The sequence below is a fragment of the Medicago truncatula genome, chromosome 8 (genome assembly GCF_003473485.1).
Source record: "Medicago truncatula cultivar Jemalong A17 chromosome 8, MtrunA17r5.0-ANR, whole genome shotgun sequence".
NCBI lineage: Eukaryota > Viridiplantae > Streptophyta > Magnoliopsida > Fabales > Fabaceae > Medicago > Medicago truncatula.
The window spans coordinates 34,079,074-34,100,979 of NC_053049.1; the positions used below are offsets into that span (position 1 = coordinate 34,079,074).

General features: G+C 32.2%; 3 protein-coding genes across 3 annotated transcripts; 2 read left to right on the plus strand and 1 right to left on the minus strand.

Annotated features, from left to right (window-relative positions):
- Positions 1–3,605: 3,605 nt before the first annotated feature.
- On the minus strand, positions 3,606–5,729 carry LOC11444860 (pentatricopeptide repeat-containing protein At3g46790, chloroplastic). The gene has a single exon (XM_003629178.4). It carries the CDS (start codon positions 5,591–5,593, stop codon positions 4,061–4,063), a length of 1,533 nt encoding a protein of 510 aa, XP_003629226.1. The 5' UTR covers positions 5,594–5,729; the 3' UTR covers positions 3,606–4,060.
- Positions 5,730–8,649: 2,920 nt separating this feature from the next.
- Positions 8,650–11,697, plus strand: LOC11440544 (serine/arginine-rich splicing factor SR45a). The gene is made up of 8 exons (XM_003629179.4): positions 8,650–8,793; positions 8,885–8,904; positions 9,440–9,550; positions 9,695–9,718; positions 9,827–9,929; positions 10,031–10,180; positions 10,932–11,001; positions 11,103–11,697. Exons 1-8 carry the CDS (start codon positions 8,791–8,793, stop codon positions 11,432–11,434), a joined length of 813 nt encoding a protein of 270 aa, XP_003629227.2. The 5' UTR covers positions 8,650–8,790; the 3' UTR covers positions 11,435–11,697.
- Positions 11,698–16,974: 5,277 nt separating this feature from the next.
- On the plus strand, positions 16,975–19,533 carry LOC11441546 (probable prolyl 4-hydroxylase 10). Its single transcript, XM_003629181.4, has 7 exons — positions 16,975–17,402; positions 17,494–17,572; positions 18,232–18,329; positions 18,475–18,572; positions 18,769–18,898; positions 19,000–19,187; positions 19,301–19,533. Exons 1-7 carry the CDS (start codon positions 17,233–17,235, stop codon positions 19,372–19,374), a joined length of 837 nt encoding a protein of 278 aa, XP_003629229.1. The 5' UTR covers positions 16,975–17,232; the 3' UTR covers positions 19,375–19,533.
- Positions 19,534–21,906: the final 2,373 nt, after the last annotated feature.

Here is a 21,906-nt window from a genome sequence, read left to right on the forward strand (position 1 = left end):
AATACTAACAAATTAACAAATAACATACCAACATTGACGATTCACTTCAAATAACATATCTGAAATCTAAGAAATGTTAGTTCATTCAAAACATACTTTCATTCATTCAAATCATAAAAATAACGACGGAATTGGTACTTATATCCTCTCAACATCTCTCTTTCTTTATTAATTCTCTCAAATGCAATTGTTGCTTCAGCGACAGCAGCCTCCGCTTCAACTCTTTCTTCATGTTCAGCATATTCTTCATATTCAGCATATATATTAAAAAAACTTTGGTTAACTCTTAGGTCACTATGATCCCGAAAACGGACTTCCTCACGGTGATATCTTGATGCAAGTTGACGGTACGCTCCAAATGATCCAACCACTCGCCTTTAAACGAAAGAGCTCTGCAACGAGAAATGTAGGAACGGATGTAAGGTGTGTGGTGGTCTATGATATCTAGCATGTCTCGTTAGTCACGAAATCCAGTAAAAGAAGCAAAGAACCGTATGCTATTTGGTTGTGATTGTAACTACAGGGATTACGCATTCATCTATTGTGAGGGTCGGTGTCGAGAAAATTAAGCAATAGTGTAGCCTGACGTTCTGATAACACTACTCGCGGGGAGATACCGTAGGCGTTGAGTCTTGCCAGAATAGATTCGGAAGGGGTGTAGCCCCCCATGAAAGGAGCGAAGCCAGAATATTGCATTGGTTATTGTACTATTTGGATTTGGGGTTACAATTTCACTTTTGAAGAGTATTTGAGACTATTTAGGGTTTCTCGTCTCACTAAGTAATGAATGAGTTTACGGCTATGCGCGGGCTATTCGGGACTAGAATTTCACTTTTGAAAAGAAGTTGGACTATTCCTCGTTGAGTCTAGCCAAAAAAATTGAATTATGTTCCTTGAGGTACAAATTCTTCCTTTTTTTTTCTTTTTTTTTATTTTTTTTTTACAAATTCACAATTAGCTTTTCAATTAAATAAGTGATGACACATCGACCTTACATATATTATATGCAATGACTCTATCATTTGCATTACTCGTAATGCTCATTTGACATTCTAAAATAAATTGAAACATTTTTTGTGAGAAACATATATCTTCCACACACAACTGATGAGACTAACATGAGACATTTACTATTACAATTGACACATGCATTAATTATTATTATGAACACCTTAATTCACACTAAGACATTAATTATGAAGATTATTGTTATAATAATTTTTAAAATAATTTAATTTCTTGATAAAAATATATTCTTGCCAAAGATCATTTATATAATCAATTCAATGAAAAGCATTTAAAATTTTACATTTAATTATAAATATATTAATAAAAAAATAATCTATAAATACATAAAATTATCTCGTGGCACAGGTATACACGTTAGTAACAATGTATAACAACTAATACAAAGTTGTTATAGGGAGGAGCAACGTGTTTGTGGTGCCACCCTTTTGAATGCAAATTGATTGACTATTCTTCAAATTTTATCAATATGGAAGTTTCACACTAGCACAATCAACAATGGCAATTTACTGGATTATATAGCTGCATGGATACGAAAGAAGACGCAACTCTTGGAACTTGTTGAGGACTCCGCGCAGGATAATAATTTATCATGGTGCATTTTGGGAGATTTTAACACTATTCTCTCTAATGATGACAAGGATGAAGGGGTGGAGCATTCAACTTGGCATGTGTGTGGATTTCGTGAAGCAGTTCGGTGTAGCAATCTTAATGATCTGACGATGTAAGGGTACCAATATACATGGAGTAAGAGGGATATGGAGAATGTGGGAACAAAGGAAAGGTTAGATCGTGCCATACTGCCACTGCCAGGCCACAATGTCAGACACAAAAGCAAAACCAGTTAACAAGAAGAAGTGACAGTGAGATGGTGGAGTCCCAAGGTGTATGTCCGAAGTGGTGAAGAATTATTTTGATGATCCTTTTACTGGTAATACACGCAATGAGTTTGATAACCGATATGGTGCATCCAACCATCAGGGACAGAGACAACGTCGCGATGATGGCTTATAAGTTCGATAATTGATACTTGTTCCTTTTACTTAGGAGGAGTTTTGGTCAGCTTTATTCCAGATGCACTCTGATAAGACCCAGGGGGGAAGATAGTCTCAACCCAGCGTTCTAGAAAAACAACTTCGATTCATATCCCAATCAACACGCTTTCTAAACAATCACTTAATTCCAACAAAACTATACATAATTACCCCTGAACTCCATAGAATATAGCTTTAATCTCAATAACAACATAACTGTCCATTTTCAACACAAAGCATAACTTCTTCTTTGAACAATAACAAGGTTGTAAATACACATGCAAGAGACTATGACAGAAAATTTCAAGAAGTGCTAATTATCACGAAGTAAAAAGGGGAATTGAACATCCGCCAAAAAAAACCGGGGGTGTTCTCTCCTACATCCTTCCTCTAACCAATATTTTACAGCAATCATTCAATGTTTTTTGAAGATACATGATAGTAGTAGCAAATGAAATTAGGGTTAGAATAGACTAGGACTATTTCGAGTATAACCAACTCCAGATAAGAGGATTTTCAGGTACAGGCACCCTCGTATCATACATCTGTTGATAAATTTAAAATATTGTGAATGTTAAGAACCAAAATTAAAATGAAAATAGTTATAAGTGGGCTTGATTCAGAGTATCATTTTGAGTTATTTTTTGTCCCTTAAGATCGGTTGCAGAATTAGTGATCAATAAGCAATGATTTTCCTCATGTAAACCTATAGTTTCACATGATAGAAGATCCTGTTAATTCTCATGTAAAAGATATTGTGAGCAGCTTATTAAATTATTCTCGGTTGCACCCTTTAGTTTAAAGTTAAATAGAAGTAAATTCAGGATGATAGGGGTGAAAAGGAGTAAAAGACAATCAGTTTCCTTGCTTTACAATACAACGTACAAGACAAATCTAGCTAGTTTTTTTATATCAAGTCAGAACTCTCTCGATTGTTTGACTCAAGAATAAAAAATTCAGTCAAATTATTTACTTGCAATTTTACAAGTTATCTCCTCACTAGTAGATCACAGTGCACCTGTTATGACAAAAAAATAATAAAGAAAGAACAGTTGGCTTGATTAACAATAACATGAAAACAATAAAAAGGTTTGTTTCTGATGATGTTAACATTCAAGTGCAACATCCTAAAGTCTCCTAAATTTTAATAACAAAAAAAAGATAAAAAAAAAGATAAGTAAACTATCATGGTTTCTCCCAGAGTCAATTGACTTTGTAAAATAGTTAAGGACTGTTGGGAAGCTTAAATTTACAGGTTTACCATTCATCTATTTTCTCATTTATCTTTCACAAATCTTCATAACAAGAAAATACTACTACACTCAAACATTTTCATTCTATTATTATAGGCCATTACAGAACAAAAGGAAAAAGTAGAGTAAGGAAGCTTTAACCAGATAGAGAAGTAAAATGTAGACGGCAATATAGAAGTTCATTTGTTTGGTTACCTTTCTTCTACTGTGTGAGGAGATATATCACAACTGAAAAGATGGTATATCAAAATGTTGATCTGTTTGGCTTTAAGGTTTGTATTATCTACTGTCATGAAAGAAAACATTGATCGCCACTTTGTTTCTGGTATTTGATCACACGTTGGCAGGATCATCGAAAAGAACATCAAATTTAATTTACATCAACAGTTTGGTGATCTTGACCAAATTACAAGCTTCAAATGAACTGAACCTTTTCTATATATCCCTCTGAGCAGAATTCAAAATATGTAAATTCTAACCAGGTTTCTATCTTGTCTTGAATCTATCATTCATAATTGTAATTTTTTGCATAATGAAACTACCTTACTGAAGTTTAACCATTAGAATATGTCCCAAGAGACTCCTTAACTATACTTAACAATATCAATTAACTCCTATCATAGTACAGCTTGTGTAGATTCATGATCATCTCCTAGGACGAAGACATGACTATCAGTTCTAAATATCTCGAATCAGTTATTCAACATAATTAGATGGTGTATCCTTTTATCCACCATTTTATAGTTACTACATAATAGCATCACATTGAGTGTGAGCTTCTTTACCCATTGTCCTACCTAAGCTTACCAAGGTCTCAAAAATCTCAGTCGTTAATGGATGAGTTTCATCATTTACCCCAAATTTTTTATGACCTGATTCCAGCTCAACAGAGCTATAACCAATTGGCTTCTTGATTTCTTTCTCCCTGATTATTTTCCTCAATCTGGCTGCATCCTTCCACCGACCTTCATCTTCGTACATCTGTGCTAGAATCACGTAACGCCCAGCATTGTTAGGGTCCAAAACAAACAACTTCTCTGCAGCCAATTCAGCAAGTTCAATATTTTTGTGTATTCTGCTTGCACCCAACAAGGCACCATAAACATTTTTCCCTGGTTGGATTGGCATAGATTGAATTAACTCCATTGCTTTTTCCAGATTACCAGCTCTTCCCAAAAGATCCACCATACAAGCGTAATGAGCCTCACCTTTCACAACACCATAAGTTTCCATGGTCTGAAAAAGGTGCCAGCCCTCTTCATGCATACCAGCATGACTGCAAGCCGACAACAGAGACAAAAACACAATGCCATCTAGATGCAAGCCCAACTCGACTAATTGCCGGAACATACTGAGCGCCTCCTGAGCAAAACCATGCATCCCATAGCACCTAATAATTGCACTCCACACAATGACATTTCTATCCGGTATCTGATCAAAAACGGCTTTTGCCATTCTTATATAGCCACAATTCGAGTACAAAGTTATAAGACCACAACCAACAGCAGGATCAAGTTTCATCCCTGTCTTAACAATATAACAATGAATCCAATATCCCGCATGAATATCCGCTTTCTCAGCAAACGCAGGAAGAACAGTCACAAGCGTGGCATTATCAGGAAAACCTATACCATCATCCCTCAACATATCACAAAACAACATCACAGCCTCATCCACATATCCATTCGCAATATATCCCGACATCATAGAATTCCAACTAACAATATCTCTCTCAAGCATTTCATCAAACACTTTTCTCGACGCTTCAATCTCCTTACACTTTGCGTAAAACGCAACAAAAGCATTACCAACAAACAAATCAAACTCCAATCCACACTTCACAACGTTTCCATGAATAATTCTACCCTTTAAACAATCCCTCTCAGCACCACAAGCCTTAAGCACAAAAGGGTAAGTGTACCGATTTGGAGCAGCACCACTCAAACGCATCGCATTATAAACATGTAAAGCTTCAGCAAAAGGACCCATGTTAGCATAACCCTTGATGACATTGTTCCAACAGAAAACATCTCTTTCGGACAAATCGTCGAACACCTTGCGTGCATGTTCGACGTTGGTTCCACCGAGCTGTGAATATTTGTCAATTAGTTTAGCAGCGATAAATGGGTCTTGTTTGTGGCCTCCGATGATGATTTGGGCGTGGGTTTGTTTAATCCTGTCGATTGTTTTGCAATGGTGAAGTTGGTCTGTGTAATGAAATGAGGTTTTTTGAAGGTTTGGTTCCAAAAATTGGTGCAGTTTTCGTGATACGCGGTGCATTGGAACTCATTGAGCTGCTTGGAATGTTTTCGGTATAAAACATAATTGAGTAAATTACACTTCCTCAAAGAAGTTGAATTACATTCCCGTGCCTTTAAGTTAAAAATATACGTTATTATGCTCCGATTTTCGATAAAATGCTAGAATTACAACTTCCTCCCATAATATTTAAACATGTACTACAATTTAATTTAGACTTAAATATGCAATCCGTCCATGTAATTTGGATGAGTTTTGATTTTGGTCCTTGTAAAAAAAAATATCTCCGCAAAAAATTTTATGTTTTAAAAAGGTCCTTGGCCCCACTTTTTTGCTTACATGGGATGGATTTAGCCACGTGGCATTTGTTGACTGTGCGACTTTTGCCACCTGGCAGTCCACGTCATTATTTTTTATTTTTTTTAAATCAGAAAATTATTTTTTAAAATTAAAAAATCATAAAAAAATTCCAATTTATTTTTTTTAAATATGAAGAAAAAAATTGGAAATTAGTGTTATTAAAATCTAGCAATAAATTTAAGAAAAATAAAATTGGAAATTATATAATCTCAAAATTTATAACTTTTGAAAATATAATTTAATTTTCAGTTTTTTTTTATGATTTTTAAATTTAAAAAAAATGAATTTTCAGAATTTTGAAAAAAATATTTTTTTAATTAAAAATCAAAAGTTTAATTTTCAGATTTTTTTTATGATTTTTAATTTTATTTTCAGAATTTTGAAGAAAAAAATATTAATTAAAAATCAAAAAATTTAATTTACAGTTTTTTTTTTCTCGATTTTTTAATTTTTTTTATGATTTTTATATTTATTTTCGGATTTTTTAATTAAAAAAATGAATTTTTAGAATTTTGAAAAAAAATTAATTATGTGACATGCCACGTGGCAAAAGTTGCACAGTCAGCAACTGCCACGTGGCCAAAACCATGCCACTTCAACTGAATAGTGGGGCCAGGAACCTTTTTGAAACAAAAAAAAAATTACAGGGATGTTTTTAATTTTTTTTTTACAAGGACGAAAATCAAAACGCGTCCAAATTATTGGGATGAATTGCATATTTAAGCCTTTAATTTATTTTAAAATACATAAATATTTTTATGATATCTACAAATTTTAAAACACCGTTTAAGAATACCTAAAAAAAAACAAGGTCAAATAGCTTCTTGGGTCCTTTAAGTTTCACGTTTGTTTCAGATAGGTCCTTTAAATTTCTAAGGTTTCAAATAAGTCCTTTAAGTTTCGAGTTTGTTTGGAATAGGTCCTTTTTGTCAATCTCCGTTAAGCCAAAGATGTTCTGCCCGTTAAGCCAAAGTTGATATGTCCGTTAATTGGGTGAGGTGGTTCTCTCTGACACTTGACATCAATTTTTTCCCCAACGAGATCAACTTTGACATAACAGATAAATCAATTTTGGCTTAACGGAGGTTGATAGAAAGGACCTACCGGAAACAAACTCGAAACTTAAAGGACTTATCTAAAACTTTAGAAACTTAAAGGACCCATTTGAAACAAACTCGAAACTTAAAAGGACCTATTTGAAACCTTAGAAACTTAAAGGATCTATCTGAAACAAACTTGAAACTTATCTAGAGAGGTATTTGGGCAAAAAAAAATTAAGAAAAAAAAAATCATTTATTTGTAATTTAAATGTATATGATGATTAAATTTAAATATTTTGTTATTAATTTTATAACTTATAATATAAAGTTCATTTTTAAATAATCATGTTTTATCGACTTTAGTAATTTTTCACTAATTTTAATTTTATTTTGTGTTGTATTATATTGTATACTACCTCCGTCCTTAATTATAGGATCCATTTGAAAAAATAACGAGAATTAAGAAAATTGAAAATGGTAATAAATTTGTCTATAATTGCTATTTTTTTTACAATTTAATCATTTGAGAGAGTTAGTGTACGTTTTCAACATATTATTTAATGTTGATTGAAGAAAAAATATAAAATAAATAGGGGTGTGTTGGTAAAGAATTAGTTAATGTACTTGGAAATACCAAAAAGGTCTTATAAAAAGAGACAAATTTTTTTCTCAAAATGGTCTTATATTTAGGGACGGAGGTAGTAATATATAATAGTGTTTAAAAAGAGATGTTAATGAAATTGTGAATAAAAAATAGAGAAAATATGAATTTGAATTTTGATCATATTAAAGTTGATCCACAATACTTTTTTTTTTTCTTTCTTGAAAGATGCTTGAATTACACTCCTCTACTTTGAATTATAATATAAATTACACTCCTCTAAAAATTTGGATATAAATGTTTGAAAAGTAAAATATGAAAATAAATTTTTTAAGTATGCTTTCATAATTCATTTTTGTTAATATTTGAGGGATTTTACTTTTTCTTTTGAAAGATTGAGGGATTTTTTTTTTTTTTTTTTTTGTGGTGAATGAGGTTCGAACCCCGAACCTTTTATATATATTATGTATTGTTCTTATAAATCGAGTTAAGCTCACAGGGACATATTGATGGGTTTTACTATAAAGTTAAAAAACAAACTTGTGGAAATACCTAATTTATTTTGTTTAAACATATAGATTTATATTTAATTAATGATTTGTTTAAAAATATTCTAAATTCTTTTAAAAGATTTTTATAATATTCTAAATATGACTGTGAACAAAATTTAAAACTTCGAATGATTGCTTTAAAAATATAGACAAAAAAAAATGATAGAAAACTTTCGAAAAATTAAAAATCAAAAAAATATTTAGAGAAACTAAAACGAAAGGTTTTATTAATATGATTTCACTTTTAAATGTCTTAGAAGTCCTTTTCAAATGCCAAAGCAATTATAACACAATAAAATTATGTTTGATATTTTTTATATAAATCAATTATGAGAACATAACGTAATTTTAATTTAAGCTATTATTTATAGTGTTTGATTATAGAATTGATTATAACATATAAATTTATATTAATTCAACTAATTTTTATACAAATGGATTCAAAAATATAACAGTTTAACCGCAATTCACTTTTATGAATATTTCATAAGTTACTTAATTTAGAAAATAAAATAAAACCCTCCACCAAAATCCCTCCAACTTATAGTTATACCTATCGTATTAAACACGCACGGTTGGGATCTGAATAAACTCAGCTCAATTCATTCATCTTCGAATTCATTCATTCTCTACCAAAACCCTAATTCTTCATCCATTTTTACTCTCATGGCAAGTTTTCCATCTCCAATCTCAACGCCATTCTTTTCTTCCGAGCTTCGCTCGAACTCTAACTAACTTTTCTCTATGTTTCATTTTGCAGGCTGATTCACCTCCTCCAAGGTAAATCCTAAAACTCTCTTTGATTCAAATCATGTTAATTGTTTCAATTATCAATTTCTTATCACTCTGTGACTCGTTTCCTGTTTAATTTAATTGAAAGCTGTTTTTTTCGACGCTTTTAGGGTTATAATTTGTATATGTGCAATTTTATGCTTCAATTTCAATAAAAATCTTTAATCCCTAGTTGTTTAGTATCAAATTTACGTTCTTCAACATTTATGTTCAATTTAACCAAGTGATTGTGCTCAAGTGGTTAATTAGCTTCACCAAAGGATGAATTATTTGGGAGAACCCGAATTTGATTCCTAGGTAGAACAATTCTTGGTGATGTTGTAAAAAAAATAGTAATGTATGTTCAATTTGATAATTTTGCTTAACATTTGTGATAATTTTGCTTGAAGTATATTGTGCTGTTTGATGGAAAGTAGTCTCTTTAAGTATGATATTTATTGTTTATGAATTTACGCTTATACGTTTAATTTGAATTCAACTCACACAGAAGCTATTTTTCGTTCTGGGCATGATTGTATTTCAGGAATTCAAGGTCTCCTTCACCTTCACCATGGAAAGCTCAATCGAGATCAAGATCAAGGTCAAGGTCTGTTCCAAGACAAAGACCAAGATCTGACTCCAGAGGCCGTGGCAGGTAATAGCAATAATGGTTTAGCTTTATAGGGTTATTTTTTAAAAAATATATTTGAGTTCTCTAGTTTTCTGTGTCTGACACCTTTAACTTTGCTGACCTGTCTTATTACTACTATGTGGAATGGCTGGTATTTTTTCTCTTCAGATCAAGGTCTCGAAGTCCTGTAAGGTTGGTACTTTTCTGTTTTATAATCCTGTCGGGATAGCTGTGTTTTTGTGTTAACTTTGGTCTTTTGGTATGCTAGTGATTTCTCATCTTTTCAATTGTGTATTTCAGGGAGGTCAATGCTACAAATCCTGGTAATACACTATATGTTACCGGTCTATCTTCAAGGGTCACCGACAGAGACCTAGAGGACCATTTTTCTAAGGAGGGAAAAGTGAGTAGCATATCGGTTTTCTATTCACTTCCTCAACTGTTTTCTTTGGTTGGTTGCTTCCTCTTGAAAAAATTATATTCTAATGCTGTTTTCTTTTGTAGGTTGCTTCATGTTTTCTTGTGGTGGAGCCACGTACCCGAATTTCTCGTGGTTTCGCTTTTGTTACAATGGATTCCCATGAGGATGCTGAACGTTGTATCAAGCATCTCAATCAATCAGTTTTAGAGGGTCGCTACATCACTGTAGAACGGGTAATGTGTTTTCACTTTTGTTAGTGGTTGATGAAACAAACATATTTGTCTTTCTTTTTAACTTGAAAGTTCTCTGGTTATATTCAGACTACATTGCATCAGTTATGTTGGCAACAATCAGAGAGTATCAGTTCATCAATGCAAATTCATTGAAATTGCTTGATCAATGGCAAGCTTAAACAGCCAATCAAATGCAACTCATCAACTAAACATAGCAACTATGTTGTTCATCGACCTTACAACCTCAGTATTCACTTTCAACTCTCAACCATATATTGCATCAGCTATGTTGGCAACAATCAGAGATTATCAGTTCATCGATGCAAATCTAGTGAAACTGCTTAATCAATGGCAAGCTTAAACAACCAATCAAATGCAACTGATCAACTTAACATATCAACTATAGTGCCAATCAACCTTACAAATTCAGCATCCACTTTCAACTCTCAACCAAACAACGGACATTTTCAACAACTTTATAATCAGGCTTTTTTATGGTATCTCACACTTGGCATTAATCATGTGTGTGTGCATACAATTTTTTCCTCCCTTTTATTAGAAGCTGGCCTCGTTACCTAGAATCCTTAATAAAATTTCTTTTAAAGGATTCTCTTGATATAATTTATAAATGGCATTTCATAGAACAAAGATAAGAAAGATGTCACGAGTTAACTTGCTTTCATTTGTATTCTGTTGATTTTTTGTTTTATATCATTGAAGCACTACTGATTGAGTTCCTATATTGTTTCAGTCAAGAAGAAAGCGTGCAAGAACTCCAACACCAGGGCACTATCTTGGGCTGAAAAATACTAGAGACTATGGTAAGTTTAACCTGAGAGACATCTATCGTGAATGTTGAATATGTTCTTTTTGCAATTTCGATACTTCATGTACTTAAGTCTCTCTTCTGTTTTTTATGAAGGCCCTCGTGGTGATCATCGCGGTGACCATCGTGGTGACTTTCGTGGTGACCATCGTGGTGACTTTCGTGGTGATCATCGTGGTGACTATCGCAGTGATCATCGTGGTGACTATCGCGGTGACTACCGAGGTGATCGGGGAAGGAATCGTGGTGGTTCTGGTCGTGTTGATTATTCAGATCGTAGGTCTCCAAGGCGTTCACCATATCGCGGTGGCCACGATCATTCACCACAGCGCTCACCCTATGTTGGAAGGTCTAGGAGGGAGAGATCTAGGTCCATTCCTCGTTCTCCTTATAGCCCAGACAGGAGGTATGCTGCTGGATCTAGGTGAGATGTGGTTAACTTGCCTTGTTTCCATCTGTGAACAGGGTAAGAAAAATTTGTTTAATATTTTAAGTTGATACTACTACAGCTATCAGTTTGTGTGCACTCTACTCTATGTGTGTATTGTTAGAACTTGTAGTTCTTCTAGTGTGACTATCAGTCTGTGCCTTATTATCGAAGTGATGCAAGAATTTGATTTTGGACTTCAGTGTTTTAAATTTTCGATTTCAAGCATATAGGATTTTGCTATGTGGAGCCTTTGTTTTGGCATCTAAGGAATTTTATTTGTCTTGCTCTTGCATATCAATGATGCCATGATCCAAATGTTGTGAATGTTCATGCTCATGCTCATGCTCATGCAGTTCTTTATGGTTTTATGGGACCACTCCATTTATTGTTCCAGTTGGGCGCAGAGTGTTAAAATCTTTTAGCCCCGTTCATTTCATCTGCTTTCATTCCAACACTTTTATGACCTAATAATAGATTGAAGCTTGTATTCTTCCTCAATTTGGCTTTCCTTCTAGGGGTAAATTGTGTTTTCATTAAGGGGATGTATTGGATTAGGATTCTATGGAATTTTAAAAGATTTTTTAATTATGAAAAAGTCTTGTGGCATTCAATCAAGACTTTTTGTAACTTAAAAAAAGTCTCTTGGTATTCAATCAAGACTCTTTGTCATTTTAAAAAAGTCTTGAGGTATTCAATCAAGACTTTTCATCACTTAAAAAAAGTCTTGTGGTATTCAAAATCATTCAAATTTCGAAGGATTGTTTAATAAATTGGATTTTGTAGTGTAATTTTAACAAGAAAAAGTTTTTCATGAAAAGATAAGATTTCTTGAGATTGTTTTTCTTTTAAAAGTTAGGCTTAATACATCATTTGGTCCCTTAACTTATTTTTGGTTTTCAATTTGGTCCCCTAACTATAAAGTGTTTCAATTTGGTCCCATAAATCTTATGTCGTTTATTATTTTAGTCCTCTCCGTTACTATGTTGCAAAATCTGTTAACTCCTTTCCACGTGTCACTTAAGATTGATGATCAACGGTTGGATTAATAAAGCACACATGGCATACTGTAGACTTACAACATATGATAATTTTTATTGTCATCTTCTTCCCTCTTCATCTTCATATAACCTTAAAAAAAGAAATTCAATTTTTTTCCTTTCAAAAATTCATCATTAACAATCCCGACGCATAATCCAATTTTCTTATCGTATTCAATTTTTTCTTTTCATTTTTCATTCTTCAAAGTTCGCGATTTTTTCATCGGATCTGAAAATTCCGATCACCGGTAACTCGATCCGCCACTGCGAAAAATGGATTTTGTTGTAATATTATCGAAAATTGAAAATTTTTAACCTTAACTTATTAATTTATTAACCTAATTTTTTTGTTCAATTTTGAATCCAAAACCGATTAATGGTTTTTTGTTTGTATTATTGTTGTGTGATTTTTTTTTTTTTTTTTCTATGTGGTTCATTATTCATGGTTTTTGGATTTTGAAAATCAAAGAATTTGATTGAAATGGGAAAGAAGTTGAGGATGATGAAGAATGTGAGATTTCTGATTATGCTTCATTTATTATCCACCAATGTTCTTCCTTCTCGTTCCACTGCTCCATTTTCATTTCATCACTCTTCACTACAAAATCAACCTCATTGTCCACCACTGTTCTTCCCTCTTACAAGTTGTGTTATCACCATTCCCAGAAAAAAAAGTTACCCTTTTAATGTTATTTTTTTCTTCTCAATCTTTGACCCTTTTCTCTTTGACACTCTTATAGATAGTGTTCAGATTCAGATTCATTCATATAAATGTGAGATTCATTCATATAAACGTGAGATTCAGAATTAGATTCCAAATGAAGAATCAAAGTGAGATTATCAAGAATCAGTGGGCTTACGACATGGATGGACGGTGGTTGGTGTGGGAGGCGGTGGAGGAGTGAACGGTGATTATTTAGTTGGTGGTGGTTGTTTCATGGTGAAAATGAGGGAAGGAGAGTTAGTGTTGCTTTGGCTGGGTTCTGTGTTGTATGCGATGCTTAAAAATTATGGTGATTTATGTGTAATAAGTGTGTGTTGTTGCATGTTGTAATGGAGGCATAAATGAATCCAATTTTTAAACTTGAGAAAATGAATTTGATGGAGAAATAGATGAATTAGGGATACAGGTTCTAACTTTGTGAATTGTTGTGTTTCAAAAAGGGTGATGATGTTAAGGTGAATAATAGTTATCATATGTCGTAAGTCTATGGTATACCGTGTGTGTTTTTCAAATCCAACTGTTGATCATCAATTTTAAATGACACATGGAAAATAGTTAACAGATTTTGCAAAATAATAACGGAGAGGACCAAAATAGTAAACGGCAAAAGATTTATGGGACCAAATTGAGACACTTTATAATTAGGGGACCAAATTGAAAACCAAAAATAAGTTAAGGATCAAATGATGTATTAAGCCTAAAAGTTACTATCTCTTTCTTCTCCTTTCTCTCTCCCTCCCTCCCCCTCCCCCTCCCTCTCCCTATACTCTCCTTTCTCTCTTCGTTTCTCTATCTCTCCATTCTCTCTCTCTCTCTCTCTCTCTCTCTCATCCCCCCTCTCTCCCTCTTTCTATCTCATAAAAAAATAAAAAATTGTATTGAGAATATTATTATAGAGAGTATGTCGTAATCAATGTTCCGCAAATCGAGTGTTAACTCTCCGAGATTACCGAGTTTACATTTTTAGGTACAAAAATTGTGTTAACTCTGAGGTAAACTCGGTTTCTGGTAAAATCGGAAGGTTTAACGAGTTTGACTGAGTTAACACTCGGTAAACTCGTGTAAACTCGATCGATTTGTAATGGCTGACACAATATTTTTTTTGAAAGATTTGTAAGTGCTGACATAATTTTAAATATGTACAATTGAATTTTGTGGGAATAACATTTTTATCAAATAAAAAATGTGTATTGAGAATAATGTGTTAGAGTGTTTTTTAGTCCCTTAAAATCTTATAAAATCCATAAAATTCTTAAAATTTGAAATCAATAGTAAAAGAATTTTTTATTTGTTTTATTTTTCTTTATTCAAACGTTAGAATTTATTTGTTCATTATTTTTATCATTCACGCTTATAAGTTTGTTCTTTTTTCCCCTAAAATTCATTGAAATTTTAAAATCACATAAAATCTTTTGAAATCCTTAAAAGTCAGTGTGATAAATCCTTTAAAATCTTGAGTGTATAAAGTCTTTTACATAAAAAGTCTTTTAAAATCTCACAGAATCAATACAATCTCACACAATCTTTTAAAATCTTAAATACTTTTTTTATTAAAATAGTGTTTTAAAATCCTAATCCAATGCACCTGTAAATTTTTTCAGCTGGATCTTTAATTTATGTTGATTTAAGTGTAAACTTAAGTTAATATGATTCCCCGCATAGAACAGTTTTAATAAAAAAAAGTTTGAGAACATTTCTAGTTTTTTTTACCAGATGAGAATATTTTTTGTTTAGTTTTAAGAAACTGAAATTCCACCACTATCTTTGGGGAGTAATTAGTGACACTCTTTCATAAGACTTTTCCATGAAGTCACACTTATCTATGACATAACAATATTAAAACTATAATAACTTGCTCCAAAAATAAAAATTACTACCTTCCATTGTCTCCTGAACGAATTTGCATGTCAAACAATAAACTTTTCATATTATATTGTTTTGTAATTTGGTTTATGTTTAAACTTTTTTTTTTATTAAATGTAATATTTTACCATAGGGATTATTAAATGTAATATTTTACCATAGGGAAAGAGTGATGAGTATCTTTAACCCTCTGATCTCAAGTATTCCATGTGTTCCTGTTTTGAAGCATGATGAATAGCTGCAAATTTTGATTAATAGAAAGAGAGAAAAATGTAAATTTCTTTTGAGCTTTTGCATATCCCTCCCAAGACAATTTTCGCATGCAAGATGTTTCAGAAATGGTTGAGCTCAAAATTCTAACTAATTAATAAGCTAATACATTTGAACAAAGAAATAAAATAATACATTAACAACTAATGTTTGATTATAATCTTTCAAAAAAACTAATGTTTGATTATAAGAAAAATATTGTTTGCAATGTTTTGTGCTAAGACGTCATCTATTTTGTTTTTGTCCTTTCTCTTTTGTTTTTTTTTTACAAAATTAATTACCTTTGTTTTTGTTTTTTATACCAAAATAATTCATAAAAAGCAAAATATGAAAAAGATTCTTGACGCGTTTTGAAAAATTAGTTGGAGAATCACATTTACAAAAGGTAATTTGTGAAAAGTGGATGTTTTAACTTTTAATGTTTAATTAGAGAAGTGTATTATATACCAACAAAAATGTCGACATCATGACACTCTCACTAAAAGAACTCGAGTTTAATTCTTGGAGTCGTCCATTTAAAAATAGTCCAACCTTAAAAAATGCAGGAAAAAAAAAATGTCGTGTGTTCTTTTCTTAATCACATGTTTCCTAACAAATTTAAAAGATGTAAATTGTTAGTTAGAATTAGGGGTGTACATGGGTTGGGTAAACCCAAAAAACCCATCAAACCCACCCAAAAAAATCCAAAAAAGTGGATTGGGTTGGGTGATTGGGTGGATATGATTTTAAAAAATGAAAAACCCATAAAAAATAATGGGTTTTGGGTAAAACTGGACCCATACCCAATAAACCAACTTACCCAATAATTTTCAAATTTTAATTTCATTTTCATAGGGAAGAAGAAGAATAAAAAATGTTTTGATCATAAATTTAGTTTAATTTCTAAAATTGACACAACACATCCTCTATATTGAAAATAAAAAAAATATTAGAGTTACAAATTATGATGTTGCAATTTATAGTTACTTTGATGCTAAAGCAATTTTACGTCATTCAACTTTAATTTATTTCAAGTATTCGATGATTAAATTTTTTATTTAATATTAAAATTTATTATTTTATGATGCTAAAATATAGTGAAAATAGGTTACATAATTATTTTAAGAAAATAAAAAGTTAAGAAATTTTTATGAAAAAAATACAAGGACTCGTCGTTTAGTCATTTCATATTAACAAAAAAAAAAATTGGGTAACCCACTACCCAACCCAAACCGAAAATTAGTGGGTTTGCCCAAACCCACCCATTAATTTAACGGGTGGATATTTTACCTAACCCAAACTGGAGTATCCTATATGGTTCGGGTCTTGGGTTTAGCTAAACCCAACCCAAATCGACCCACTTACACCCCTAGTTAGAATACTTTGGAGTGTTTAAGGGAGTCAAAGATGTTGATTAAGGTAGGATTAGAAGAAAAAAGTGCAATGCTTTGAAAAAGAAAAAAGTGTAATATTTTTTTTTCTTCACAAAACCTTTAAAAAAAAGGATATTCTAAAAATACTAGTCAATATAATTATGAAGAGTTGAAGAAAAGACCATTTTTTTTTTTGACAAAAGAAAAGACCATTTTAATAATATAATAATAAAATAAAATTGTCTTCATTTTTTGTATAATATAATATGAAACCATGGTATGGTATCCGTCAACTCGTCTTTAAAACTGACTAAAATAGAACACTACAAGCAGTCAAACACAGTATCATTGCTATATTAGGAAAGGTAATCGCAGCACACGGAAACGCAAAGTAGCAAACAGTACAACACTGCCCACAGAGAAAATAATTTATTATCAACAAACATTTAAAAGTTCTCATTCTCATTCTAACTCTCTTCCATTTCAATTCAGTTTTCAGATTTTACTTTACTCAATTTTTTAATTCATTCATTCATCTTCAAAAACTATTATGGTGAAATTCAGACACTCTCGTCTTGGACCACGAAAACCGTCGTTAACAGCGTCTCAGACATTGATCTTCACATTGTTTGTGACCTTCACATTGCTCATTCTCATTCTCTTAACTCTCCGTATCCCGAAACTCAACCATATCAACTCCATTTCTCATAATGCTCTCAGGTTTGATTTCAGTTCAACTCAACTTTCTTTGTGTTATTCTATTCTCTCTTTATGATTGATTGCATCTCTTTCTCATCTATATTCTATGCAGAAGTGAAGACAATGACAATAAGCGTTGGGTTCAAATCGTATCGTGGGAGCCTAGAGCATTTTTATATCATAATTTTCTGGTCAGTTTTGTTTCCTTTCTTACTTTTTATGATAAGAATTATTTGTTAATGATCTAATTATCAAATTACGTAATTGGAATCAAAATGACATGTGTTACGGACATTTCTTGTTGAAAGAGTGTCCGGTGTCCTTCATGTGTCAAGAGTCCAAAATAGACACCACATCATCACTACTAATTTTCTTCAATAAAAATTGTATCATTTCAAGATATTACAAATTGAAGTTACTTTAGTGAAATTACATATGTTTGATTTCTGTCTTTGCTTTCAAGCCTCACTTTGACATCCAAAGTAACTTCTATATTGGATTGACAATTTTACACCGACTTTACTTCAAACTTCCCTTGAGAATGAGATTGTCTAAATATAAATCACTTATTTCAAAATCGATTATAACCAAATGAATTATGTCCCAAATCACAAAATATTTACCCAAACACACCTAATCAAACCAAACTAGCTATTTGTGGTTTAAGAAATGTTTCAATATATTATCAATGAGGGAAACAAATAAAAAAAATAAACACATGCTAAGATGGATTGATCATTGATGTCTTTGTTTAATTAAAGTTCAAGGTTAATTCCCTAATATATACTATTAATGTTACAATGCTTCCATTTCCCAAATGCCTAAGGCTTTATCTGATTGATCTAAGCAGACAAAGAAGGAATGTGAACATCTAATCAATACAGCCAAGCCAAGTATGCAAAAATCATCTGTTGTTGATAATGAAACAGGAAAGAGTAAGGACAGCAGGTTAGTTTTTTTATTTTTCAACCAAAAATTATTTAGCAAGTTCCCTCTAAGTTCAGTGTTGAATATTATAAATCTTGTTTGCCTTGTTTAGATTGCCATTGTCACTTCATTGATGGTTAACCTTTTGTTTACATATTGCATTTAGCGTACGAACAAGCTCTGGAACTTTTCTTGACAGAGGAGGTGATGAAATTGTGAGGAATATTGAGAAAAGAATCGCTGATTTTACTTTTATACCTGTAGGTGCGTAACACGTTCTTTCTGCCTTTTGTTTTTTCCTTTGTTCAAGAAACTAAGGCTTGATGCTCCTGCTAATGCTTTTTGACTCAACCATGTATTAACCAAGTGTTTTCTGTTGTCTTTTGATGCTGAGGTAGTATGTTATTTTTCATCATATACTTAAACAACCATTACTTGAGCCGTGTTTCACATTATGCAGAGAACGGCGAAAGCTTTAATGTTCTCCGTTATGAAGTTGGACAAAAGTATGATCCTCATTTAGACTACTTTGCGGATGATTATAATACTGTGAATGGAGGTCAGCGTATAGCAACAATGCTGATGTACCTGTAAGTGACTTCATCTCCGTCATTCAGTCATTGTTAACTTCAATTTCTTCTTGGATATGCCGTTGATATTGGTGTCCACTTTTTGTAAATTGATTATACAGTTCAGATGTTGAAGAAGGGGGTGAGACAGTGTTCCCAGCTGCCAAGGGGAATATTAGCTCTGTGCCTTGGTGGAATGAGCTTTCGGATTGTGGAAAAAAAGGACTTTCAATTAAGCCAAAGATGGGTGATGCATTACTTTTTTGGAGCATGAAGCCAGATGGAACTTTAGATCCATCGAGTTTGCATGGTTAGTTAGTTGCTCTTATTATTATCTTAATAACACTAAGGTGATTGTGTCAATGAGCTTGCACTTTTAAAGAAGATAAATTTACAAACCTATATGCATGTGATACTTTTCAGGTGCTTGTCCTGTGATCAAGGGTGATAAGTGGTCATGTACCAAATGGATGCGGATCAATGAATTTAGAGCCTAAATATACATTACTGTAGGCTGTTATCGCTTCTTTGTTGTTGTACACAGATGAATATAAATATAAAATTAGTTTTACAATTACGATTACACAACAGTGTTTATTTGGCAAAGTTTTACATTATTGCTAATCCAAGTCTGATCTGAAGCAGCTGATAGAATATTTTCATGCAGTTTCATATAAAAAGTAATCAAAACTGAAATATCTTCTCAAATTTATGATTTCTTTTGCACTATCATGTTTATTAAGTTTGGTTGTTTATAGATTCAACTGGTCATATAAGGTCATAAATTTAGTCAGAAAATGAATGTTTTGTGGAAACATAGTTTAGAACCTTTTGCAGTCTGTGCAAATCTTAGCGATTATGGCAACAGCTGCAAAACTGATATCTGTTTATTCATATTCTGAGCTGTGGCTTACAGTTTCGTGAGTCATGACGATAATATGATACTTGTTACTATCCACCTCTCATGTTGATTCTCTTCTTTTTAGGCTTGTAGGAGTTCTTGCCATGCCAATATTTACCAAATGATTGTCGAGGCTTAAAACATCGGATGATAGTGTTTTCAGGGCATAGTAATAATTATTAATAAATGAGCATTGCCTCCATCCACTCATCTCATTCTTCATTCAAAAGCTTCTCTTCCAAAACATCTGCATAAGATTGTGGAATAGATCAAGAGTCCTCAGAAAACTATGTTCCCCTCCTTTTTGTGTCGATCCTTTCTGCATTTTCCAAAGCAAACCCTTCAGAAGGGTTTGTTGTATCAAAGAGGTTCTCCATTGGATTGTTTTATAAATGTTTCTGCTATATATAACATTTATAAATGTACTAGTTATAAAATTTTTCACGATTCAAGAGCATTTGATATTTTGATTCTATTTTACTATGTTAGTAATCAAGTTATAGACCATTTCTCTCCGTATAAAATAACTGAATGACAAATGTAAATACATCTAATTACCGTAAAAGATTAAATGTATAGAAGATTACAAAATGATCTTCCACAACATGCCCAAATTGCATAAGAAATAAAATATACAATTCAATAGCCTTCTGCATAATTACAGTGGAACAGTGCACAAGAGCAAGACTATATTGATCATAATTAAGTTCAATTCAATTTGATTTCTCTACTAATTTAGTACATCTAACAATCTTCTGGTTTCTCTATTTACCCTCTGCATTAGTAATTCAGTAATAGTATGTTTGTTGTATGCATTCAAAACTTACTCGATTGCTTCAGCAAAATGATGTCTACTGGGGTGTCAACATCAGAGTTTCAATAAAGTGCTAATTTAATGCTGCACTAATGCTTCTTTGTCACTTCCTTCTCGATCATTGGTTTGATCATAAACTAGAAAACAATGATTTTTTTTTGTTTTTTTTTGTTTTGAAGAAGGCAAACTAGCCCAATGAAATTGGCACCGAGAAGAGTCGGAACACATCTCAAACCAACACCATCAGACCAACCCAAAGGGTTGAAAACAATGAGGATGAACACTGGTCTCTTGAAAATGAGACACAAAAAGTTTGAAGGATTCACAAATGTGATTTGTGTGACAAATAATTCACCTCTCTGGTAATGCACTCTGTGGGCACAAATCATATCATCGCTCCACCAACAACCTTATTCGACGTCAAATCAAGAAATTGAGACACGATAATGGTATTAAGATAGGTAACTTGAAGATCAAACATCATGTAATGTTTGCAACAAGTTTTTTCATCAATCAAAGTTTTGAATACATGAAAAGGATTCCAAGATATGATTTCATACCTTTGGTAATTCGTTAATTTGATTTGAGATCTATTGTTTTTTTCATAATAACTTTGTCATCTTTATCTTCTCCTTCTTCCTCATCTAGTTTAATTAAAATTGAACTAGATCGGCATGTCATATCCGTTCGACCAAAAATAAAACACATAACAGATCTGATCAAGTTACGAGATGTGGTGTTGACCTCATCAAATTGGCCCTGATTAATAGAATTTAAGGGTATAACTTAGCAACCTAGGTCACTTGCGAACTTGTCAATGAAATTACACCAGTAGAAACAACAAATTCACAAACACAACGAGGTGCTGAAAAAAATCTTAAAAATGATAAAATACCTAGGATCATAAAAATTTCACAACCTACTTTGTAACTGCATAAATATTCACTTTCAAGTTGATATTTTGAATTATTGACGGATTTATAATATTATACTAGTATATCTATCATATATTTATAATAATTTAATCTTATTTCATGTTTAGGTAAATTCATACGATTTTATGAGTCGAGTTTACAGGTTAAATCCACAAAAAAAAAAAAAAAACGAGCTGAAGTAATAAGAAAATGAGTTTGACAACCTTGATTGTGGTGACTGGGGGAAGGAATTGTAGTGGTTCTGATTGTGTTGGTTATTTAGGTCTCCAAGGAGTTCACCATATTGTTGTGATGGCTACAATAAATCACTACAACAGTCACCAAATGTTAGAACACAGTGCATATGATTTGTGTTATGAAACCGCTAAAAATATGATGA